This window comes from Cebidichthys violaceus, unplaced genomic scaffold (genome assembly GCF_023349555.1).
Source record: "Cebidichthys violaceus isolate CVI_PGR_0920_01 unplaced genomic scaffold, fCebVio1.0.p SCAF_17, whole genome shotgun sequence".
NCBI lineage: Eukaryota > Metazoa > Chordata > Actinopteri > Perciformes > Stichaeidae > Cebidichthys > Cebidichthys violaceus.
The window spans coordinates 1,857,275-1,878,825 of NW_027176340.1; the positions used below are offsets into that span (position 1 = coordinate 1,857,275).

The 21,551-nt window shown below is 44.8% G+C and overlaps 1 protein-coding gene across 1 annotated transcript in view; it reads left to right on the forward strand.

Annotated features, from left to right (window-relative positions):
- The window catches only part of grm2a (glutamate receptor, metabotropic 2a), a 26,639-nt gene extending 6,645 nt beyond the window's left edge, over window positions 1–19,994 (forward strand). Inside the window, exons 2-6 of the mRNA XM_068711933.1 lie at window positions 2,053–2,784; window positions 12,093–12,930; window positions 13,976–15,039; window positions 18,808–18,985; window positions 19,549–19,994. Coding sequence (XP_068568034.1) covers window positions 2,257–2,784; window positions 12,093–12,930; window positions 13,976–15,039; window positions 18,808–18,985; window positions 19,549–19,622 — 2,682 coding nt within the window. The 5' untranslated portion in view covers window positions 2,053–2,256 and the 3' untranslated portion in view covers window positions 19,623–19,994. The remainder of the gene's footprint in view (window positions 1–2,052; window positions 2,785–12,092; window positions 12,931–13,975; window positions 15,040–18,807; window positions 18,986–19,548) is intronic.
- Window positions 19,995–21,551: the final 1,557 nt, after the last annotated feature.

Genomic DNA, 21,551 nt, shown 5'->3' on the forward strand with positions numbered 1-21,551 from the left:
AATTCGATGGGACTCAGCCCATGTATGCACGGGCCGGTGCAATGACCTGTCGCATGTTGACAGCGTCTGATATCCACACACTCATTCTGTGTGGAAGAAAAAGGAGCTTTTTAAGTTTCACTGGAGGCAACAATTGTTTCATCGAGACAACACTGGTCTGGTGAGAAAAGCGATGGTTCAAAGATGAGCTATGAAAGCGATGGAATAAAATCATCCGTGGTTTGGAACAGCGGACCGTTGCATCATTCGGTTATTGTTCTGCTCGAGATGTGTTTCAGAGGCAGAATGCAACAAAAAAAAAAAAAAAAAAAAAAAAGAGAAAAGCTCTGACTGGACTCTGGTTCACAGTGCAGGTTTCCCAGTTTTCCCACAGGACCGAGCACCATGCATGGTCAGACTGGCCCACTTGTCCCGGTCTGTCTTTCCACTTCCTCTTCACCCTTCCTCTATCTACCGGCAGGTTCCCATGGAAACGAGAGAGAGAGAGAGAGAGAGAGAGAAACAAAGAATGTGGTCTGCAGTCTGATTCCTGTTGAGAGCTCTATACGTTGCTTTACTACGTGAGTCAGTACTTTGGAACAGAGAAAATAATAACAATATGAGTAATAATATCCTGCTCTGGTTTCATGATCATCAGTTAATTAGTGCTCGTCAGCGTACTTGACTTGTCGAAGCAGTGGATATGTGACAGATCCTAAACTTCTCCCACAACTCAGCGCTCTGCATAATTAAGCCTCTGGGATTTGTGAGGACTGACGCCAGGACTGAACAATAACCCTGTGTGTGTGTCTTCTGTTGAAAATCCATATACATAAACTCCCGCACAGCATCGATGCCAGCTTTATGACAGATTGAAGTGACGGGAGGAAGTGAATTTTAGTTATTATGCTGCTGACTTTACCGAGTGAAGGTCCCTCCCTGTTCATCCAGCCGGTGCTGAATCGGCTCCTTTAGGGGAGATGATTTCAGAGGATGCGAGTCTCTGATTCGTTTGATTCTTCTAGTTTATTTGTTGTCGTCTTGAATCCGTGTGGTCCAAGTCTACATTGCACCCAAACTCTGTACTCTGACACTAACTTCTACTATTTTCAGGCAAAGGACTTTTCTAGAAGGAAAGATAAATAAATAAACACATGTAATAAAAACAGCTTTGGGCTTCTATGTGGGCTTAAGGTCTAGTCAAACGTAAAGGAGTAGTTTGGAACTGCAGAACAGATTCACCGCTCATTAAATTACAATCTGTGGTCATTTGACGTTACGCTTATTTTTTTTTCTCCTTTCTTCTAGCTCCAGGGAATCCATCTTTCTGACCTCTGACCTCTGACCTCTGACCTGTCAGTTCTGTGTTAGTATTAAGTTAAATGCCTTTTATAATCCATGGACATAGCTTCAATCTTTTCATCTGCTCTGTTTTCCTAATAACACTGAAACATTGTGTTGGGGTTGCATCACGCCTTGTATTGAAAATAATGAATTAGTTGCTCTCGATAAAATTACGGAAATTCAATCTGTTGGCAGCTAAATTAACGTGTTTGCTTGAAATGGAATTCAATATTTTGTCTCCTTTTATTTTGGAGTTTTTCACGTTTCCTGTGAGACCGTGTGAGGAGTTAATGTGATTTGACAAACAGTCCTTGGGGACATGATTTGTTATCTCTGCAGACTTTCGGTGTACAGGAGCATGTGCACATGTGATTATAAAAGAGCTGCACAATCATCTGGGGAAGTAACTTCAGGTCAGTCAGACAATGAAACAGGAGGAGGGAGGGAGGGGGGGGGGGGGGGGGGGGGGGGGGGGGTTTAAAATAAAACACCCCCTGCTCTGATGGTGAACTCGTCTTGTTGATTATCTTACACCTGTTGTGGTGGCTAATGGTCTTTATTTCTTTCTGTCTTGCACATCACATCCATCATCACTCACTTGTGCAGATGATGTCAAATAGTTCCAGGGGACGAGTCGGTCTCTGGCCGACACCATGTGCGCGAGACAAAGGGATCCTTGTGCTCCACCTCAAAGGCTGTGACTGATTTTCTCCTCTGTTTGATCTGCAGGCTGTAATCTACAAAAACAACTCCGAGGAAGAGGAGGACGAAGAGGATGGGGCTGATGCTGCTGTAAATGGCCTCTGTCAGAATAAAAACATTGGTGCTTTGAGATCTGGTGCTGCTGCGCCTTACTGTTTCTCCTCTTCATCAAAATCAAACGCTGACCAGAAACACACAAGCAGGACGGTGACTTTGTTCCGCCCAGGGGATATGTCATTGGGGAAATCCCCTGTGTTGGGGGTGCGCCCCGTGCCCCGACCCTTCTGGCTGTCCCACGTCAGCCTGCTGTGCTTATGCGTGTCTCTCTTTGCCCAGGCTGCCCAGGGCTTGCCTGTGGTAGGTTATAACACTGACTCCAAGCGGGAGATCACGCTGGAAGGAGATTTGATGATCGGCGGCCTGTTCCCCGTGCACCAGAAGGGCGAGGGAGTAGAGGACTGTGGGAAGATCAATTCTCAGAGAGGGATCCAGAGACTGGAGGCCATGCTGCTGGCACTAGATGAAATCAACAAGAACGAGCGCATCCTGCCTGGGATCAGACTGGGAGCTCACATACTGGACACTTGCTCTAAGGACACCTACGCTCTAGAGCAGTCTCTGGAGTTCGTCAGGGCCTCCCTCACCAAAGTGGACGACAGTGAGTACACCTGTCCCGACGGCTCCTACGCCATCCACGACGACGTCCCTCTGGCTATCTCTGGGGTCATCGGAGGCTCCTACAGCGACGTCTCCATTCAGGTAGGAACGTATGTGGGCTGTCTATCTGCAATAGATCCATCGAGTTTCACCTTGTTGTTGAAGATCGTCCTTGTTTAACGCCACGAAATGAGTTGGTAAAAAGCGACATTCGTGTTGTTAATGTAGTACAAAAGGTGTACTTGACTACCTGCAGGCCCTGAGAGAAGGACAGAGAGAGGAGGGAGCACAAGCAAGAGCGAGAGTGTGATGGATGGTAATATAACTGTCCATTTAGACTTAAGTACCATGTGCAATTACCCCATGCGAGATGTTAACACAGGGACTTAATGAGTATCGGTTCCGCAAGGAGGATCTGTTTACCTGTGCGCTCGGCTGATCTAATTTAGAAGATCTCTTTCTCTTTCCCGGTAATTCACACTTCGCCGGCGATCCTGTCAGAGGCAGACGTGCTACAGATGTTGCGCTCGAGAAGGGATGACAGGATGACTAGTGACGGCGTGATTACTCTCGGCAGCACAGGCGCTTCTCTTTCGACCTCGCTCAAGCTGACGCCGTGAAAGTTCTGCTAATTGGGTCTCCGAATGTTCAGCTGTGATACGGCTGCCACATCAGGGTAATTTCAAGCCATTGAGAAAAGAGACGGTGTGTCGCGCGGAAACCGAGATTTGTAAATACCCACAAATATACATGCCTGAAAGCATTAAGTTGAACTCGTCACCCTGGCTCAGTCAGCCAGAAAACCCGCGTCTGCTGTCTCCGATGAAGAGCGAGGCTCACCTCAAACCGAGACGGGCGGCCTCATGTTCCAAGTATCTCCTTGGAAGACAGAAACGCACCTCTTCCCATCCAGAAATACAATAATTGTCTTCAGATCATCGATAAGCCGTAGATATCGTAGGAACCAATCGATCTGCTTACTAGGAGCTGTCCAAGTGGGTACTTCAGGACAAAAGGACTAGCGGGTGGCATCCTTCCATACTTCTTAGTCACGATTTGTAGAAAACAGTAGTCAGCGGTGGACACGTTAGCACTGATGTGCCAATTAATCACTTTGAATAGCTGCCCATACAAATATTTGGAGGGAAAAGCGTCCATGCTTTGTAGAGTAACTAACTGTAAAGAAAGTTCTACTTCTTTTTTAAACGATTAAATGCTACTGTACCGTCAAACGTATATCTTAGGTGTAGTACTCCAAGTATTAGAGGAACTCTGCAAACTTCTCCTTTTTCTGTAAAACAAATGTTTTCGGTCTCCCTGCAATGCCAAACATAAAGTGCGGTGCAGTGATACATTAAACAGGCGGAGAGCCCCTGGGGGAAACGACGGCAGACGAGGATTCAGAGCGCCTATATTGGGATTCCTGGTGAAAAGGACAGTTTGGAAATAAAGGATTTGATGAACGAGCTTTAATTTTAGTGAAACCCTGCAAGTGGGCCTCCTCAGAGAGAGCCTTTGTCTCGTGGTTATTTATGGATGTACTATTAGAAGCCTGAGGTCTGAGGTCTGCCCTATAGCTTCTCACTGAATCTTCTTCATCAGTAGGAGCGCACCACAGGACACGTTCCCCTTTCTCCCCACGAATAATCCTCTGTGTTGTAACTCCAGTTTGGTTATGAGGTCTGCTAGCTCTCCATCTTTCTCTTGGCTTTTTGGTGAGCAGCTGATCGTTGAAGACAACTAAGTCTCTTTAACGGTAAATTACCTCATAACTGGGGGTTTTTTCAACTCACATTTTTGCTTTTTTTTTAAAATTAATTACTTCCTTGCCACGCATCTATTCCTTCCTGATGTCTTAAATATTTGCAGTGTGAGATGTCCCCTTGAATACAAGGTGTATCTGCATTTTTTTTGGGGGGGGGGGGTAATGCTACAACACTAAGATATGCATTTGGGGCATGTGAATGCGTGGCATTTCTGCGTTGCCGCTGGTTGTTGCTCTGCAGAAACCATCTCCACACAGTGTCTCTGTCCCTTTTGTTTCTGCCTGGCTTGTGCATAATATACAGCCAGTCAGACCTTTGCGTGAACCAGCCTGGCTGTGTGAAAGGGTACCATGCGTGCCCTTCTGTGTGAGCGGCAGGGCGGGTAAGTCAGATGTGCGTATTTCCCCCTAGGGGCAAAGGCAGTTACAGGACAGCTAACAATGTTAGTTTAAAGACCCCCCCTTATTGCCATGGCGACACGTTTGAACATGGTGAACTGACAGGTGGCGAGAGCGCCGAGTGCCGTCTAAATCTGTCACAAAGACGGAGCGTGTTGCTGCGCCGCTGGTGTTGTGGCGTGACAATCGCAGATATGGGGGCGGATCTGGCTGCGGGCCTGCAGCCACGCTGGCGTTACATGGGCACAGATTGAGTTATGTGTGGAGGCGAAGTTCTGTGACGCTCTCGCAGGATCTGAGTCCCGTCTTCCCCATCTGCGGCTGCTGCCGGACTGTCTGCTAGCTTGGCAGAGGTGTGTCCTGCACACAGAGGATGTAGAGATATCGAATGAGGGATCCGATTTCAAAGGAACACTGAGACGGTGACCGGCAGATATGATCATGGGGGGGGGGGGGGGGGGGGGGGGGGGGGAGATGAAACCATTGGACAATCAAAGCCCGTCTCTTAAACAGTCACAGGGACGTCTGCGATGCCACCTGGACAGTTTCCGATGAATCTACGTGTCGAATGTGATTCAGGTGTTTAGTGTTGAACACGTCTCCCCTGTGGTCTATCTAAAGAGCAGGTTGTCAGAGAGTAACGGCCTCGTGACGACAAGCTCAGTACATTCGGCATCTTTATTCACGTGTGAAAAGCTGCACCACTCGGACACACGTTAACCTACAGAACAAGATATGTTCACTGGTATTGTTGCAGACTGAAAGCAAGCGTTAATCATTAACAGCCTTCAAAAACACTGTTATGGATGGAGCTCTTTTATAGCCTTATTACTTCTCATTGTCCTAAAGGCGTGGGTTAATCAGAGATCTATTGTATTCCACAATTACAGTCCAGGGACGTCGAGCCTTCGAGGCCGGCTTCTGACTGATACGTGGAAGGGAGGGACTCCACTTTTGTTACCCCAACAGCGGGGGCTGTGCTGCTGATTATGACTCACTGGCAAGAGAGCTTCCCCCAGGAGGAACATCGTAATCGCCAGGGGTGCGACACCTCTGGAATGTCAAAAACTCAAACACTCACTAAAGAACTATTCCCAGGCATGAAACACAGATAGAGGATATTTCTGGATCCAATCTGAAAACAAGCTCCTACCATTGTTCAGAGCACAGACATCTCTGTCAGGGATCGAAACCTGGCTTTTATTCCAGGGATGAAAGCGACTTATTGTTTAATGAAACCTTCGTGAATAAATACATCAGATCAGGTCTTTTTTTTTTACTGATGAGACAGGTGTAGACACACACACACACACACACACACACACAAAGGATGCATGCTGGGATTTAAAGATATAGATTCTAATATGAACACAATTGCTTGACATTTGCAGACTAAACCTTGCAGAATAATAAGGTGCATTTATGGGCTTTCAGCAAAGCTCAGGAATCTCATTTTGTATCCCCCACCAACAAGCCTATTTATAGAATTGTCTTCATCTGTAGGTAGACGGTGCCAATCTCTGGAGCACATATGAGTCATACAAAGAATTTAAAAACATACATACACATGACAGAATTCATGCCAGAGAGAACAATACCGATGAAACGTATCAGTAAAGCCATGCAGTGAAAATGCATTATTCATTGGTAAAAAAAAAAGTAAAGAACGTTCTCCCGAAATTCGTAAATAATTCACTTGTGATTGGATTATTCAGTGCTTTGGCAGTTAACCCGCCATTTGTGCAGTTGAAATGCATACCATGACCACTGCACAGAGATCACATGTGAACGGCGCCGTTCTTCGGCCGAACCCCAATTTGGTTAGTTGAGCTTTGTGGATTTTTTTTCAGTTGACCTGAAACACGTTACCGGGTTTAAACAGGTGAAGCTTTTAGGCCACATCGAAAGTTTCTTGACGGATGGCACTGAGCATGTCTGCGATCTATAGACGCGATAATGCACGCAGTCAAAGAGGAAAGAGAATGCACTGAATGGACATTGTAAATGAATGGAAGCGCGGCCGTGGCTTAAAACGCGGTGTACTCTGAAGGGCTGCATGACTCGAGGGGCTTTGAAAGACTACTGCAGCATAAAGGAGATTCATATTATCCAGCAGCATGAAGGGGGGGGGGGGGGGGGGGGGGCAGGACCTGATCAAAAAAACATCCTCGCTCTAGGTATCCAACAGTTCACATATCCACCCTGTTTAAGCTGTTGCCAAGCAACTAAATCATAAGAAATAAACTAATAATGATCCAGGGCACGCTACGGTACGCAGCATGCGGGCGGCTGTATGTGCATGCATGTCCGCCGCTCACGGACGCGTTTGCATGCGAGTTTCGGGCCGCTGCAGTGGGCCGTATATGTGTGATACTGAGTGGAGCTAAGGACTGCTGCTCTGGGAATACAGTGTTATTGCTGTAGAAGCACACTGAGACAGTCTTCTGGGAAGAGCAGATGGGCTTTTCATGTAGAAAAAAAAAAAAAATCATGACATTCCTACAAAGTAGGCCTGATATTTCCTGGACCAGAACACTCTCTTAGTCTCTTAGTTTCTGTGCTCCTGTATATATATATATATATATATATATATATATATATATATATATATATATATATATATCTCCAGATCTGTGAATTGACTATTGCCTCACATTCCTGTTTCCTAATTTCTAATACACCTCCGGCATTCATAAAAGCAACATGTTTCTATAAACTGAAACCCTATGCTGGTCATTTTCTTGTGATATACAAATGAGTTTTTGTGACGTTTTTGTTATACAACTGTATTTTGACATTTCACATGGGCAGTCTAAATAATGTCAGCGCATGGTGTTGGCTGGTGCCTTTGGGGTACATGTATAAAAACAGTACACGCCAGCTGAAAAGAACATCCTGTTACTCGGTGTCTCGATGTCAAATGCAGCTACCGGGTCCTGAATCCTTTTCGTTGCTCCAAAGGAAACCACTCTCACAGTAATCTGCACCAGTGCAAAGCCACACCGGGCTACTTCTTAATGTTCTTAATTAAATAAAGCGCTGCCTGATGCAGGATGATCGCTGCAGCTAGATGCGTGAGACTGTAAGCAGTGACATTTTAACATACACATGTGCAGTTCAGTCTTTCTAGAATCAATAATCGACAATTCCTACAGGGTGGAATGAGATGTTTGGGAATCTGTTGGTGTTCAGAATCCCGTTATGGTTCATTCTATATCTGTAAAGACCAAGAAAGGCTTACTGTTTAAGAACTGTACACATTAAATAAACAAAGGTACTCTAGCTAAGGAGACAAAAAGAGTTCTCCTACATAAATCAGTATGTAACTGACACCATCTTACTGAATTATTGTGTTACAGTCGCAGATGTCACATGAGTGCCTTTTGCAGTAACTGATAATGTGAGACATTGACTGTCAGCAGGCGAAACGATTACTGAATGAACTGCACAACTCAAAGTTGATACAGGCTGCCTCCCTCTTTATCCACGCACGGCTGCATACGTGGATTTACTGCAGAGCAACAGCAGAGACAATGATGCACACGCAGGTCCGGGTTTGACCGCTCGCCGTGCTCACGGACTGAATTTCTTTCCGCAATGAGGTTTGCAAATCAAGGAACATATTTTAACGGCCTCCTTAAAACCTGCAGCTGCAGGCGGGAAGACACAACACTCCCTGAGCGTAAAAAAAAAAATTTGCAGAATGGCAACGTTTGCAGGATACAAACTTGCCACAGAAGCCCTCAAAGCATCGCACACCTCTCCCTCTTTAGGCTCCGCTCTTCTGATGTCATGCGTGATTTATTCCTCAAGCTCTTCTTGTCCTCTAGTATCTTAAGCTCGGAGACTCGTGGGCTCCTTTGAACCCGCTGCAGCTGCTTGTTCTTGAGCGAGGTCACCGTCTTGTTTCGTCCATATCTTCATATCTGCCTCCTGGTATCTACTGATGGTATCTGCACGACGTGTCAGTCGCAGGCTTTGGCAGGTGGCAGGGTCGTGGCTTTTCTATATACGCCACGGGCGCATCTATATAATGATTTCCAATAAGCCCGTTGTATCGGCAACACGTCTGGCACTGTGCTTTATAACCTCCTTAAACCACATGTAAGTGGATTACTAAACTGGCATTGAGCTCCCTTAATACCCTGAAGAGGAATTACTCATTTACTACAGTGAGCACCGACACATTTCAGCAAAACTGACTTTTGGTTTTTTAAACTTTTGTGCCTGCGTTGAACAAATGATCATATAAACACAACTACGCCAGACAAGTGCTTTTGTCGAGTCCTTCTGCTTTGAATGTTCAAGTTGCACCTCGACTTACATGTGCATCTGCAGACATGGTAACGCCTCTGCAGCGCATGTTGTCCTGTGCCTTCTTCGTCTAGAAGAGACTTAACGCACTGAGATGGTTAAGACCTTCGGCTTCAGAATCACATGCACTCTTTTGCTGGCCCAGATTCAAAATCCCACCAGAACCTCTTGCGTCTTCCCTACAGCAGCCCTCTCAGCCTCTCCGACTCGCCTTTGTGTTACAACATACCAACGGCAACCGTGTGTTCGCCCTCCTTAAAGTGAGCGAAATGTCAACCGCAGCAATTTTGATGAAGTTGCGATAACTTATTTAAGACCTCTCACTGTTCAGTCAGCATCTAATTAATCGCCGGAAATGATCTCTAGCAGATCTGTTTGTGTTTTTTGAGGTACTTGTACTTAACTTGAGTATTTCCATGTAACGCCACTTCATACTTCTTCTCTTTCTGCGTCTTCTTTTTAAGTTACTTTGCATATTTAGATTATTAACCCAAAGTTTACCAGCTAATAAACGATGATCCATCATTACAGATTTAAACTTCACAGCAATGTATAAAGTAATTCAAATGAGCTCCACCTTTACCGGCTGCAACATTAAAGTGATGAACACATTAATCAATAATGATAATGCAATAATATGATATATATTGTTGTGAAATGGGTCATTCTGCATCGTGAATACTTTTACTGTTGGTACTTTTGAGCGTATGTTGATGCTGATACTTTTGTACTTTTACTTAAGTAAGTTATTGAATGCTTGTCTTGTAAGGACGTTGAAAGCAAAGAATAATTTAGTTCACACGATTAGATCCAACACATGGACCGGCCACAATATTAAACATCTCATGTAATGAACAAGTATTCACATGCAATCAGAGGGAATTATAAAGAAAACCCGATTATCAGACTGGGAATTGGTTTAGCACTTTTTAATATAGAACTGAGTGACGTGAAAATTATTAAATATATAGTGTTTACATGCCACTTTAGATCATGTTCTGATTTATTCCTATGAGAGTGAATTTGCTGCTGCCAGCTGTTTCGCCACATGTTGAGAAAGAGAGGGGGGGGGGGGGGGGGGGGTCAGTTTTATGTAGAAGTGTGGTTATTAGCCCGTCTGCATAATCAGGGTTTCTCCAGCTGACCTGAACATCTCAGGGGAAGGCAACCTTTTAACCGATATGAAATGCTCACTCGTGTGTTTCAACAATCTAGATTTCCATTTCGTCTCTCGGTTGCTCCGTTGCGGGCGAGTAAGCAATGTCTCTTATGTCAAACTGGTAATTTTTGTTGAACAATTTCTCTGTATGACATTGTTTGGGGGGGGTTGTAAAAAAAACCCTGAGTCCAGTCACTCTTGATTGTGCTGCTGCATTTCATTTTTCTGTGAAACGTCCTCTCTCATTAATTCCAAATAAATCTAGTGGTTCATTCATATTCATCTCTCTGATCCTGCAGAATTAAAAAAAAAAAGATCACATGATTAATATCCATCCAGGCACATCACACACGCTTTATTGTGATATCTCAGTGTACAGCGAAGGAGGTACTACTCAGTGAAGTGTCTGTTTGTCCTGTTTGACTCGACCTGTCTGTTCGTGCGGTGCATATATACATCATATATATATATAGAAATATATATAGAAATATATAATAGGCATTTCAGACACACTATGCACCATGCATCATACAAATAAGGTGACGTATAATCACATAAGCTTATATTACAGTCCCAAGAATTAATCCAGAGAATGTAAAGAAGCCTTTATGTGATTCCCTCAAAATACATGTGTAATGTTCACAGTACAGTAAAGGAAGCGTCACATGGCAACCAGCATCCCAACAGTGTTTCTGTTACATTTTCTGTCACATATCAAAGTCATGTAAGTCATTTGTTGGCTAGTTTTCAAGACACAGATAGTGGGCCTTATAGCATTGTCCCGGAAGGGTTGAAAGAAATGAAAAGGCTTCTTGTAAACAGAAGTATACAGACTCGTCTCCTACAACAACTGACTCATTTGTAGTAATACATTATTCTAACAATTAGAAAGGTATTTGGGTAAAAGAGGGAAGATGGAAACACACCACTAAAACAGCACGTTCTAATGTAAACGTACTATTCTGAGCTATGAATTAAAGTGAAATTCCTCTTTGATTTTGATCAGAAATGATTCATTGGTATTCAAGATGCATGTGCCATGAATATGCTGGCGTGAGAGCTGGCGTTCAAGTCAACCACATTTAGGTTGGCATCCGTTTGAATGATCAGACCGGCTCACCCCTCAGGCTTCCACAGAAGTGCCTGAAGCGAAATCTGCTTCTGCACACTGTCACGACACTGACAAAAGCGATTTACACAGAAAACGCAAAGTTTTCAAGATTCTTTGATACTTTTGACTTCCTTCCACTTCCGAGTCCCTGCCCTCCACCGCTCTCTGCCTCTGCCTGACACTTCGCTCTCCTCTCCAAAGCAGAGCAAGACCTTCCTGAAAATGTGCTCATTTTTCGTGGAACAGTAAATTGTATCAACTCATTTTAGTTAACAATTGTTGACATCATTACAGTTCAGCATAAGATGAGGGGAGACAGGCAATCCCAATAATTGTTCAATGCAGGATCTCGCCTCTCAGTCAGCAGGAGAGTGAAGTTGTGAAAGACCCAGCAGGGATCCAGTGAGGAGATTAGAGGCTGAATGGGGTGAGGCTAATTGTATCTGCCAGGAGAAAAAACACATGGGGAGCCAATTTGATTAATTTATAAAATGATAAGCAATTAAAAAAATCCCACAGTTGGCAGGTGTATGTTTTCTGTGGCCAACTAATATTTCATAATGGTTTGCATGTTAAAACATACAGTCCCCTTGACGGTGTATTGATCCTTGTGTGAGGACCGATTCAAACATAATCATTATCGTGTCTTTCGCTTATTCCAGGTGGCCAACCTGTTGCGACTCTTCCAGATCCCTCAGATCAGCTATGCCTCCACCAGTGCCAAGCTCAGCGACAAGACCCGCTACGACTTCTTCGCCCGCACCGTGCCCCCCGACTTCTACCAGGCCAAGGCCATGGCGGACATCCTGCGCCACTTCAACTGGACGTACGTGTCGACGGTGGCCTCAGAAGGGGACTACGGCGAGACCGGCATTGACGCCTTCCAGCAGGAGGCTCGTGCCCGCCAGATCTGCATCGCCACCTCCGCCAAGGTGAGCCGCTCCATGAGCCGCTGGAGTTACGAGAACGTGATCCGCTCCCTGCAGCAGAAGTCCAATGCCAAGGTGGTCATCCTGTTCACGCGCAGCGAAGACGCCCGCGAGCTGCTGGTGGCAGCCAACCGCATGAACGTCACCTTCACCTGGGTGGCCAGCGACGGCTGGGGAGCGCAGGAGAGCGTGGTGAGAGGCAGCGAGGCCGTGGCCGACGGGGCGTTCACCATCGAACTGGCTTCCTATCCCATCCCCCAGTTTAATGACTACTTCACCGCCCTGCATCCGTACAACAACACCAGGAATCCCTGGTTCAGAGAGTATTGGGAAAACCAGTTCCAATGCAACCTCCACGATCTGGGCTGTGGGAAGCACTCGCTGCGCGAGGCTCAGTTTCAGCCTGAATCCAAGATCATGTTTGTAGTGAATGCTGTCTATGCGATGGCTGCTGCCTTACATAACATGAGACAGGCGCTGTGCCCAAACTCCACCAAGGTGTGTGAGGCTCTGAAACCTGGCAACGGACGAAAGTTTTACAGGGACTACATCCTCAAGGTCAAGTTTGAGGGTGAGTCAAATCTTAATGGACTAGTATTATTACCAGAGTTGCTTAACGGATATGAATATTCATGTTTCCTGTTTTGTTGTTCTTCTGTCATCTGTATAAAGCCTCAATATAATATAATTTAATTTATAGTGCAGGCCTACTCATGCTGCTAAATTAGGTCATATCAATGTAGATTAATTGTACCAATTCATATAAAATGTTACATTTTAATAATTGATGAATTGTTCCAGTCATTTTTTTAAACCACAAATGGCAGAAACACATTGGTTTCAGCGTCTCAAAATTCAAGATTTGATATATTTTTGTGTTTTTTTACACATATTGTAGTAAATCTGAATGTCACCTTGGATTGTGAGAAATTATCATGGACATTTTTTCACTATTCTCTAAAATTCAAATCCATTGAGAAAGTGATCAGCACGTGAAAATGATTGTTAGTTGCAGCCCTTTTGACACTATATCATAGACACTATATTATAAAATAAACAATAAAGCAGAGTAGGCTTTAATGCATGGCTACCTTGTGACTGACAGGTCGCTACCTCAGAGTTGTCTCGTCTGGGAGTTGTCCATGTTTTCCACCTTCTCATGTCACTTCTGGTTGCCAAAAAGCAAATGGTGGAGTTAATCAAACTAGCCTGCAGTCCGCTAGTTAGCTAGCTTGCTAATTCGGCTACGCTTTACCGCTACACTGGTTACAGCAAATGAGCACGACGGCTGGTTAGTCCATCGGCTTCAATCTCTGTAGCTCCGGAAGCTACTAGCTAACTCTCCAGCCTTTCTTCTTCGGAACTGCGACAACACTTTATGGCCCGACCGATGTGTGTCATCATCATAAAAATAAACAGCAATCGCCATTTTCAAATGACTACGTAAAACATTTAAATGTCCGTTCTGCTCCTATTCTATTTCTTTAGTCCACAGTCTTGTCGCTCCAAAACAGTATCTCACAAATTGAACAAATGTTGGTATTTCTGCTTTTTGTATTGTACTTGCACTTGCCATACAATAACCCCCTCATGTCTTGTTTTATTTTCACCTTCAGCGCCATTTCGTCCACCAGACACCGAGAATGTAGTCCGCTTCGATGCCTTCGGCGACAGCCTTGGCCGTTACAATATTTTCCACTACCACAAAGAAGACGGACGCTATGTCTACCGTAATGTCGGCTACTGGGCTCAGAGCTTGATCCTGAACACCAGCCTGATCCCCTGGGCTGGGCAGGTTCCCCCAACCTCCCAGTGCAGTGACCCCTGCAGGAAGAACGAGGTGAAGAGCATGCAGCCGGGAGACGTGTGCTGCTGGATCTGCATCCCGTGTCAGTCCTACCAGTATTTGCAGGATGAGTTCACCTGTGCTGACTGCAGCTTTGGACAGTGGCCCCTGGCCAACCTGACAGGCTGTTATGATCTGCCTGAGGAGTACATCCGCTGGGAAGATGCCTGGGCCATTGGACCCGTCACCATTTCCTTTCTCGGGATGATGTGTACGCTCTTCGTCATTGGCCTCTTCCTTAAACACAATGAGACACCCGTGGTGAAGGCCAGTGGCCGTGAGCTCTCCTACATTCTGCTGCTGGGAGTGTTGATGTGTTATAGCATGACCTTCATCTACATCGCCAAACCGTCCACGGCGGTTTGTACGCTGCGTCGGCTAGGCTTAGGCACCTCGTTCGCCGTGTGCTACTCGGCCCTCCTAACCAAGACCAATCGCATTGCTCGGATCTTCAGCGGGGTGAAGGATGGAGCGCAGCGGCCTCGATTCATCAGCCCGGCCTCCCAGGTTGCCATCTGTGGCGCTCTGATCTCCTGCCAGCTGGTGGTGGTGGTGGTCTGGTTGCTGGTGGAGACCCCAGGGGTGAGAAAGGAAGTGAGCCCGGAGAGGAGAGACGTGGTCACCCTCAAGTGTAACAGCAAGGACTCCAGCATGCTCATGTCACTCACCTACAACTGCGTCCTCATTATCCTCTGCACGGTCTACGCCTTCAAGACCCGCAAATGCCCCGAGAATTTCAACGAGGCCAAGTTCATCGGGTTCACCATGTACACCACCTGCATCATCTGGCTGGCGTTCCAGCCTATCTTCTACGTCACTGCCAGTGACTACAGGGTGAGTGGAGTTACACCTGTTTTACACATAATCATCACAACACGTTCCTCATACCAACGAAACGTTCATTTTGTTCTTTCCAAAATCCGAGATTAAATACATGCTGTAGTGATTCGCACAACACGTTTTGTTCAAATAGCTTTAGGGTCTCAATCTGAGACGACTACAGCAGATAACGACTTCTGCCGTTGAATTCTGATTTCATATGCATGAAATCACAAAACTAATGTCAGCTAGTATTGATTCAGCAGTCAGCCGGTGTCTGTTTTGCCCATGGCTCTTTGAAATATATATTCTCTATTACCGCATTGCTTTAATACTTCATAATCACCTGCGTAGTAAAGATTGCCAGGTGCTCCCCAGATAGCAACTTTAACAGCCTTATTTTACCTTTAACGTTTAAATATTAATGAAGTTAGAGTAAATTATAAAATATGGATGCTCAAGTCACGGAGAAGTGTAACAGCCCGCCTAATGTCTTAGTCTCCCCACAACAACAACCCCTGCTCTGGTGGAGGTGCAATTTACAGTTTTGAAAACACGTATTCTAGGTTTCCTAGGAACAAAGACACATTAACAGTCAATCATTGGTTCAACTTCACAAGTGAACAGGAGGGAAGACACAGCAGCTCCTTCACAGGAAGTCATTGTATCCCTTCACTCCTCGCATCTTTGCGACTAAACTTAAAGTAAGCCTGAAAACAATGTTTTTGAAACTACGTGAAGGTAAATCTCCCCCAGCACCAATCCACACTGGCTTACTTATGAGGAATAACACATCAGATAGATGGATGGATGGATATAGAGTTCGGTCTCTGATGCTGATGGTAATCTGTAGACACAGTCATACACTCTGTACAGTGAAGTGATGGAACTTCAGAGAAAAGGGTGGCCTGAGTCGTGGGCATTTATTCCTCTGGGATCTCAACAGCCTGCATCGAGAGAGACAGAGAGAGAGAGAGAGAGAGAGAGAGAGAGAGAGAGAGAGAGAGAGAGAGAGAGAGAGAGAGAGAGAGAGAGAGAGAGGCAGAAGGGAGAAATAGACGGAGGAATCCCCTGACACATCTGCCTCTGCAGAAACATGGAGCAGGAACGCAGGACCATGAGGACTGAATGTCCCCGTGTGTCCCTGTGCGTATAGCTGTGTGGAATGGAGTGTGAAAGACCGGGATGCTGAGTCCCAGCTGTGTCCCTCTGTCCTGGGACTCCAGCGAGGCTCAGAGGAACCCTTCCTCCCGGCCCTCTAGGCGACGAGAGCAATTCACAGCCAGGAACGGGCTCATCAGTGAGACGCAGCGCTCCCCTTTGACCGATAAATAATTACTGAAGCCACTGACTTGGCACAGTGTCTCTAGTTTTTTTTCACTGGCGGGGACATATTTCTTATGTTCTCCGTAGTTTTTACACCACTTCTGATGCAAATCTCCAGCTGAATAACAAATACAGGTTTTGATTGCAGTGTTAAAATAAGCTAAATACTACAGGGCCATGCATAAACACATTTTGATTATCATATGAAATATTGAAGATGCTCCATGCACCCTGAGGGAGAGGGCTCTCCTCACATTGCCAGCGCCGGTCATCTCATCTCAGCGGCGGACACAACCGATTAAACACGCGGCACGGCTACGAAAAAACACCGACGGCTGCAGACGCTACTGAAACACAGGAAAGTAGTCCCTGTGATCCGCACAAGCGCTGCCTGTCACATGTCTGATCCGTCTGGGAAACCAACCTCTCCTAAATGATTTTCAGTCTCCTTCGGTTGAAATCATTTGACTTAGTGTTGAGTATTTGAGGTGTTCTTTTAGTGCCACTGTCATCTCTCGTGGCGTTAAACAAAGGAGTTGAACCAGGAGGTCCCTCAGAATACAGAGGAACACATCTAGCAGCGTAAGTGGAGGAAATACAATTAGAGCGGTGCATTACCGAGACTTATGAAACAGTGGGAATCGAGTATTCTTCTTTCTTACAACATGCTCATTAACCTAACGCCTATGTTATGTCTAATCACAGATTAACAGCATCATTACACTTCTCAACAAGTCCCACTGGTTTACATCACAGTGGCTTTATTAATTCAACGTCCACGGCGACCCACCGAGGCCGACTTGTTGCCGTGTCGTCAAATAAAGCTTTTCAATATGGGTACAGCACGAAGCCCAATAAAAAAAGAGGAATCTCATCTCCACCGCGAGGTTCTCTGGAGGAATGAAGCTACCTGAAGACAGCACACATTATTTATATCTGAAGCAGCAGTGCTGTATTCGTAAAATAATAAAAAAGAGAGAGAGAGAGAGAGAGAGAGAGAGTGAACAGGAACAAGCAGAAACCGTAGTAGCGATGCTCTGCATCCTGTTCTCCACACTCGAGCAGAAGACGTCTCGAGAAATATTACTGCAGAGGCAGATTCCTTGTCCTCTGCTCTTCCAAAGCAACATCTTGTGAATTATTAAAACCACTTAACAGGTCATTCCTATGCAGTACTGTCCCCTGTTTTATTCAAAACTATTTCTGAATTAAGTAGAGGAGTCTGATGCTCAGATTATCAGCCACTAACTCTCGCTTTTCCTTTTGTATATTACTATTATTCCACGTGTCCGATATGCGGGTCATGATAGACAGTAAAAGAAAACGTGTTAATGGTCGATTTTATTTTTTAAATGAACATCTCAACCCAGGACCTGAGCGCATCGGTGCCTGTTCTGGATCTTCGAGGTGACATGAGGTGTATTTTAACGTTGAATTTATTACACATGGTTAACCTCCAATACATGTCGAAATACAGAGATACATTCAGTGATGTAGTCGTTTCATATTTACATGGTAGACTATGACAATATTACATAAATATCTATAATTAGCCCCTTTATTCATATAATCTATCATATATTGTTGAATACTATTACAGTAAGTAGTAGTTATGTACTGTAAGAGAGAAAGACATTTATGAACATTCATATAAGATAATGAAACACTAGTCGACTTTGTGTCACTGCCTGAACTCATGGCTGTTTATACAGTGTGCACAGCGCAGTGCTCGGTGCCCCGCATTATTTTAATACTAACATTATCATTCAGGGTGAAAAAACAGACACCTGCTGGGCCTGGTGAAAATAGGATGCACCTGCTGCACGCCACACGACGCTGGCCTGTATATCCTGTTATCCAAGAAAAGAAGAAAAAAAAAAAAAAAAAAAAAGATTGGAAATGAAGGAGCGGACCGGTGACACATGGCAAGATGTGGGCGAGTGAAGGGATGAAGGAGGGAAAGTCAAGCAGTTGATTGACAGGAAAACGAGACGATCGTTTAACACCTCTCTTTAGCAATCGCAGCTGTTAGCCGGCTCCTTCCTCCTCTGTTGCACCTGACTTTTATTCTGAAACACAAAAGATGTCTCAATTATTTACTTTCTGACTACTGAGCCCCCTTTCTAATAAAAATGAATGTTCTCGTACAGCAGAATGGCCTTCAGCCTGATCCAATGCTTGTATATCAGCAGAGTTATTTTAACACTCTCTGGTTGTTTTCAACCTCCCCCTGCCGGAGCCTTGTCAGCTTTATGGATGAACTAACACTTAAATTACCCCCCAAAAAATGTCTCTGAACATATCAACGTTAACACTCGAGCAGTGCGTATACATTGACACCATCAGGAGGCGCTTTTCATGGTGACTAGGAATTCTTTTTGGCAATCTAGAAATGTGAGTTTACAAATCACACTGAGTAACAGTCTGTGACATTCTCTCCTTTCTTTCCGCTCCCAGGTGCAGACGACCACCATGTGCATCTCTGTCAGTCTGAGTGGGTCAGTGGTGTTGGGCTGCCTCTTCGCTCCAAAGGTCCACATCATCCTGTTCCAGCCGCAGAAGAACGTCTGCACTCTCAGAGTGGCCACCACCCGCTTCAGCGTCACCACTGGCCCGGGCTCCACTTTCTCTCAAGGTACCACCTGAGGCACAACTAGCATTGTTTGCAGCTATCGCTAAGCTCACTGTCAAAAACAAAACAAAAAACAACAGCGACACATTACTCAAAACTGAAATGTGACGCTATGACATCATTCACGACCACTTCAGTGTTTCTGCCGCCACCTCTAACACTAGTGTTCTCTTACAAATCATGCATGGTTCAGATCAGGCAAACCAGAAGGGATGGACCGGTGGTCTGTTCCTCTTTTTGTTCCATTAAACAAAACAGCTGGAACATCCCCCCCCCCCCCCCCCCCCCCCCCTCCCCCCCAGATAAAATACAGAATCTTTCTGTCATTTCCATAAATTGGGAAAAAAGTAAATCCAACCCAACGGTTCAGAATAATTAAGTGAAATTATGACTCACATAACTACATATCACTTAATGTCATATAATTCATTCACTGCCGATTCATCTGTAAGCAGTAGAGTAGCTCAGTGAGAGAGGATTAGCAGGGCCATGTGGAATATGTTGCATTCTGTAGCGATATTGTTTGTTTAATCAAAAATAACTTCTTTTTTTTTAACGTTTTGCAGCATCAGCCTCCAATGTTGTTCCAACAGTGTGTAACGGACGGGAGGTGGTGGACTCCACAACGTCCTCCTTGTGAACGTCAGCCGAGCTCCTTTACCGAGCGTTGTAAACAGAGTTATATAATCACTAGTCCTCAATCAGGTGTCTCAGATATTACAGAGGTCATGCGGACGATCGTCCTGACTTTGTTGTCCTCGAAGTGCTGTGAGTACGATGTCCCAATTCTTTGATTTTGTTCTTTGACTCGTAGCGATTTTGAAATGAGATGCCAATAAAGTCGCATATAGTCCCTCGTTTTTATTGAAGATTCTACATTCTTGCAACAATGGAGTAAATTATAGTAAAGCTGTTAAATGTAATATATACAAGACGTTTTTAATGTAGACTTTGGTGAACCAGTTTGTGCTTTCTTGTAATTTATGTAAATAAAATGTGTTTTTTATTAATACCAAAATTACCTCTATGGTCTGACTGTTTATTTGCACGTCATCACGAGATGCTCATCTTGACGCTGGAAAAGAGAAATGGAATGCATTTTGTAGTCTTAATAACCTGCACACATTCAACATTGTTACGCGTCATGTCATTCACGCCTGCCTGCCTACTGCTGCAAGCAGATACATATCTGTGATATGCTGAATTAACTGCACACGTAGCGCTTTTCGACCTCACAGCACAGATCACTTTCCACCTCTTTGCCTCCCATTCCCCTATTTACACCACTCATGCAATGACGGCGACAGGAGCTGCCACGGCTGCCATCAGAAGTGAATTTGGGGGTTCAGCGTTTTTGCTCAAGGACACTTCAACATGAGGACAGAGGGAGAGCCGGGATCCAACCATCAACTGTGTGATGAGTGCAAGCTTCTGATCTACCCCCTGAGCCGCAGTCCTAATAGAGCGCCGTGAATGACTTCATGTGAAGTTCCTCGACTACTCCAAAAAAATATATGATGATGTAAATGCAAATCCATTTGGGACGCAGTCTGGGTTTGAAATCTCAGCTGTCTAATATATATCAGCTTCAATCTACACCATCTGTAAAACCAAACAGTCTCTACGTGAACATTTCCAGCACAAATATCATCTGCTGATATGGGATCAAATCCACCAAAGCTGTCTGAGGACACACACACACACACACACACACACACACACACACACACACACACACACACACACACACACACACACACACACACACACACACACACACAGCGGTCGGTACTAACATGAGGCAGATGCTTTGGAAAATAGACCCGTGCAGCATCTGTGATTTAACACTGCCATCTTGTGTCCAAAGTGTGTGGTTTAATCGTGCACGCTGCAGCGTGTAGGCAGCCCTGGGGCTCGCTGTAAATAGAACATTTGCATATGGAGGAAGAAGGACAGATAGTTCAGAGCATTGTCTTATTAGATCATCTGAAGATGCACTTTAAACACAAACACTACCCAGCTTTGCATTAGTAATCATACTGCTGAGTTGTCTTCTTTGGTGTTTTTGTGCATTTAACAGAAGAAAAAAAAAAACCTGCGCATTAAGTCTGTTATTAAAGAAGAAGAGGTACCATACAGGGAGTTTAGCTGCACGCTGGAATTAACAGCGATTACAAAGAGGAAGAGAAAAGGTCATAGAATAGTTTGTCCTTCTTCATTCCGTTTGGGACCTACAATAAATATACTTATGTATGACATAATATATAGAACGTAAGAATGACGTGTGGAACTCCTCAAAGATGTATTCTTTTAATAGTCCGAGAGACAACGTTGCTCTCTCATCCTCAGACGCAGCACGCCCTTTTGATTGTGTTCCTCCGCTCAACAGCGACCCCATCTTCATAACTTCATATCTCCGTTCAGTTCACTGCTCGATTTGCAAAAACAACAACTTTGAACTAAACAGGAAATCATTGTAGTGTATCTCAATCCAATAGGATGCTTTTTTTTTTTTTAAGTTGACAAATAATAGTTTAAACACAACTGTTGCCAACTGCTGGCGAGATGA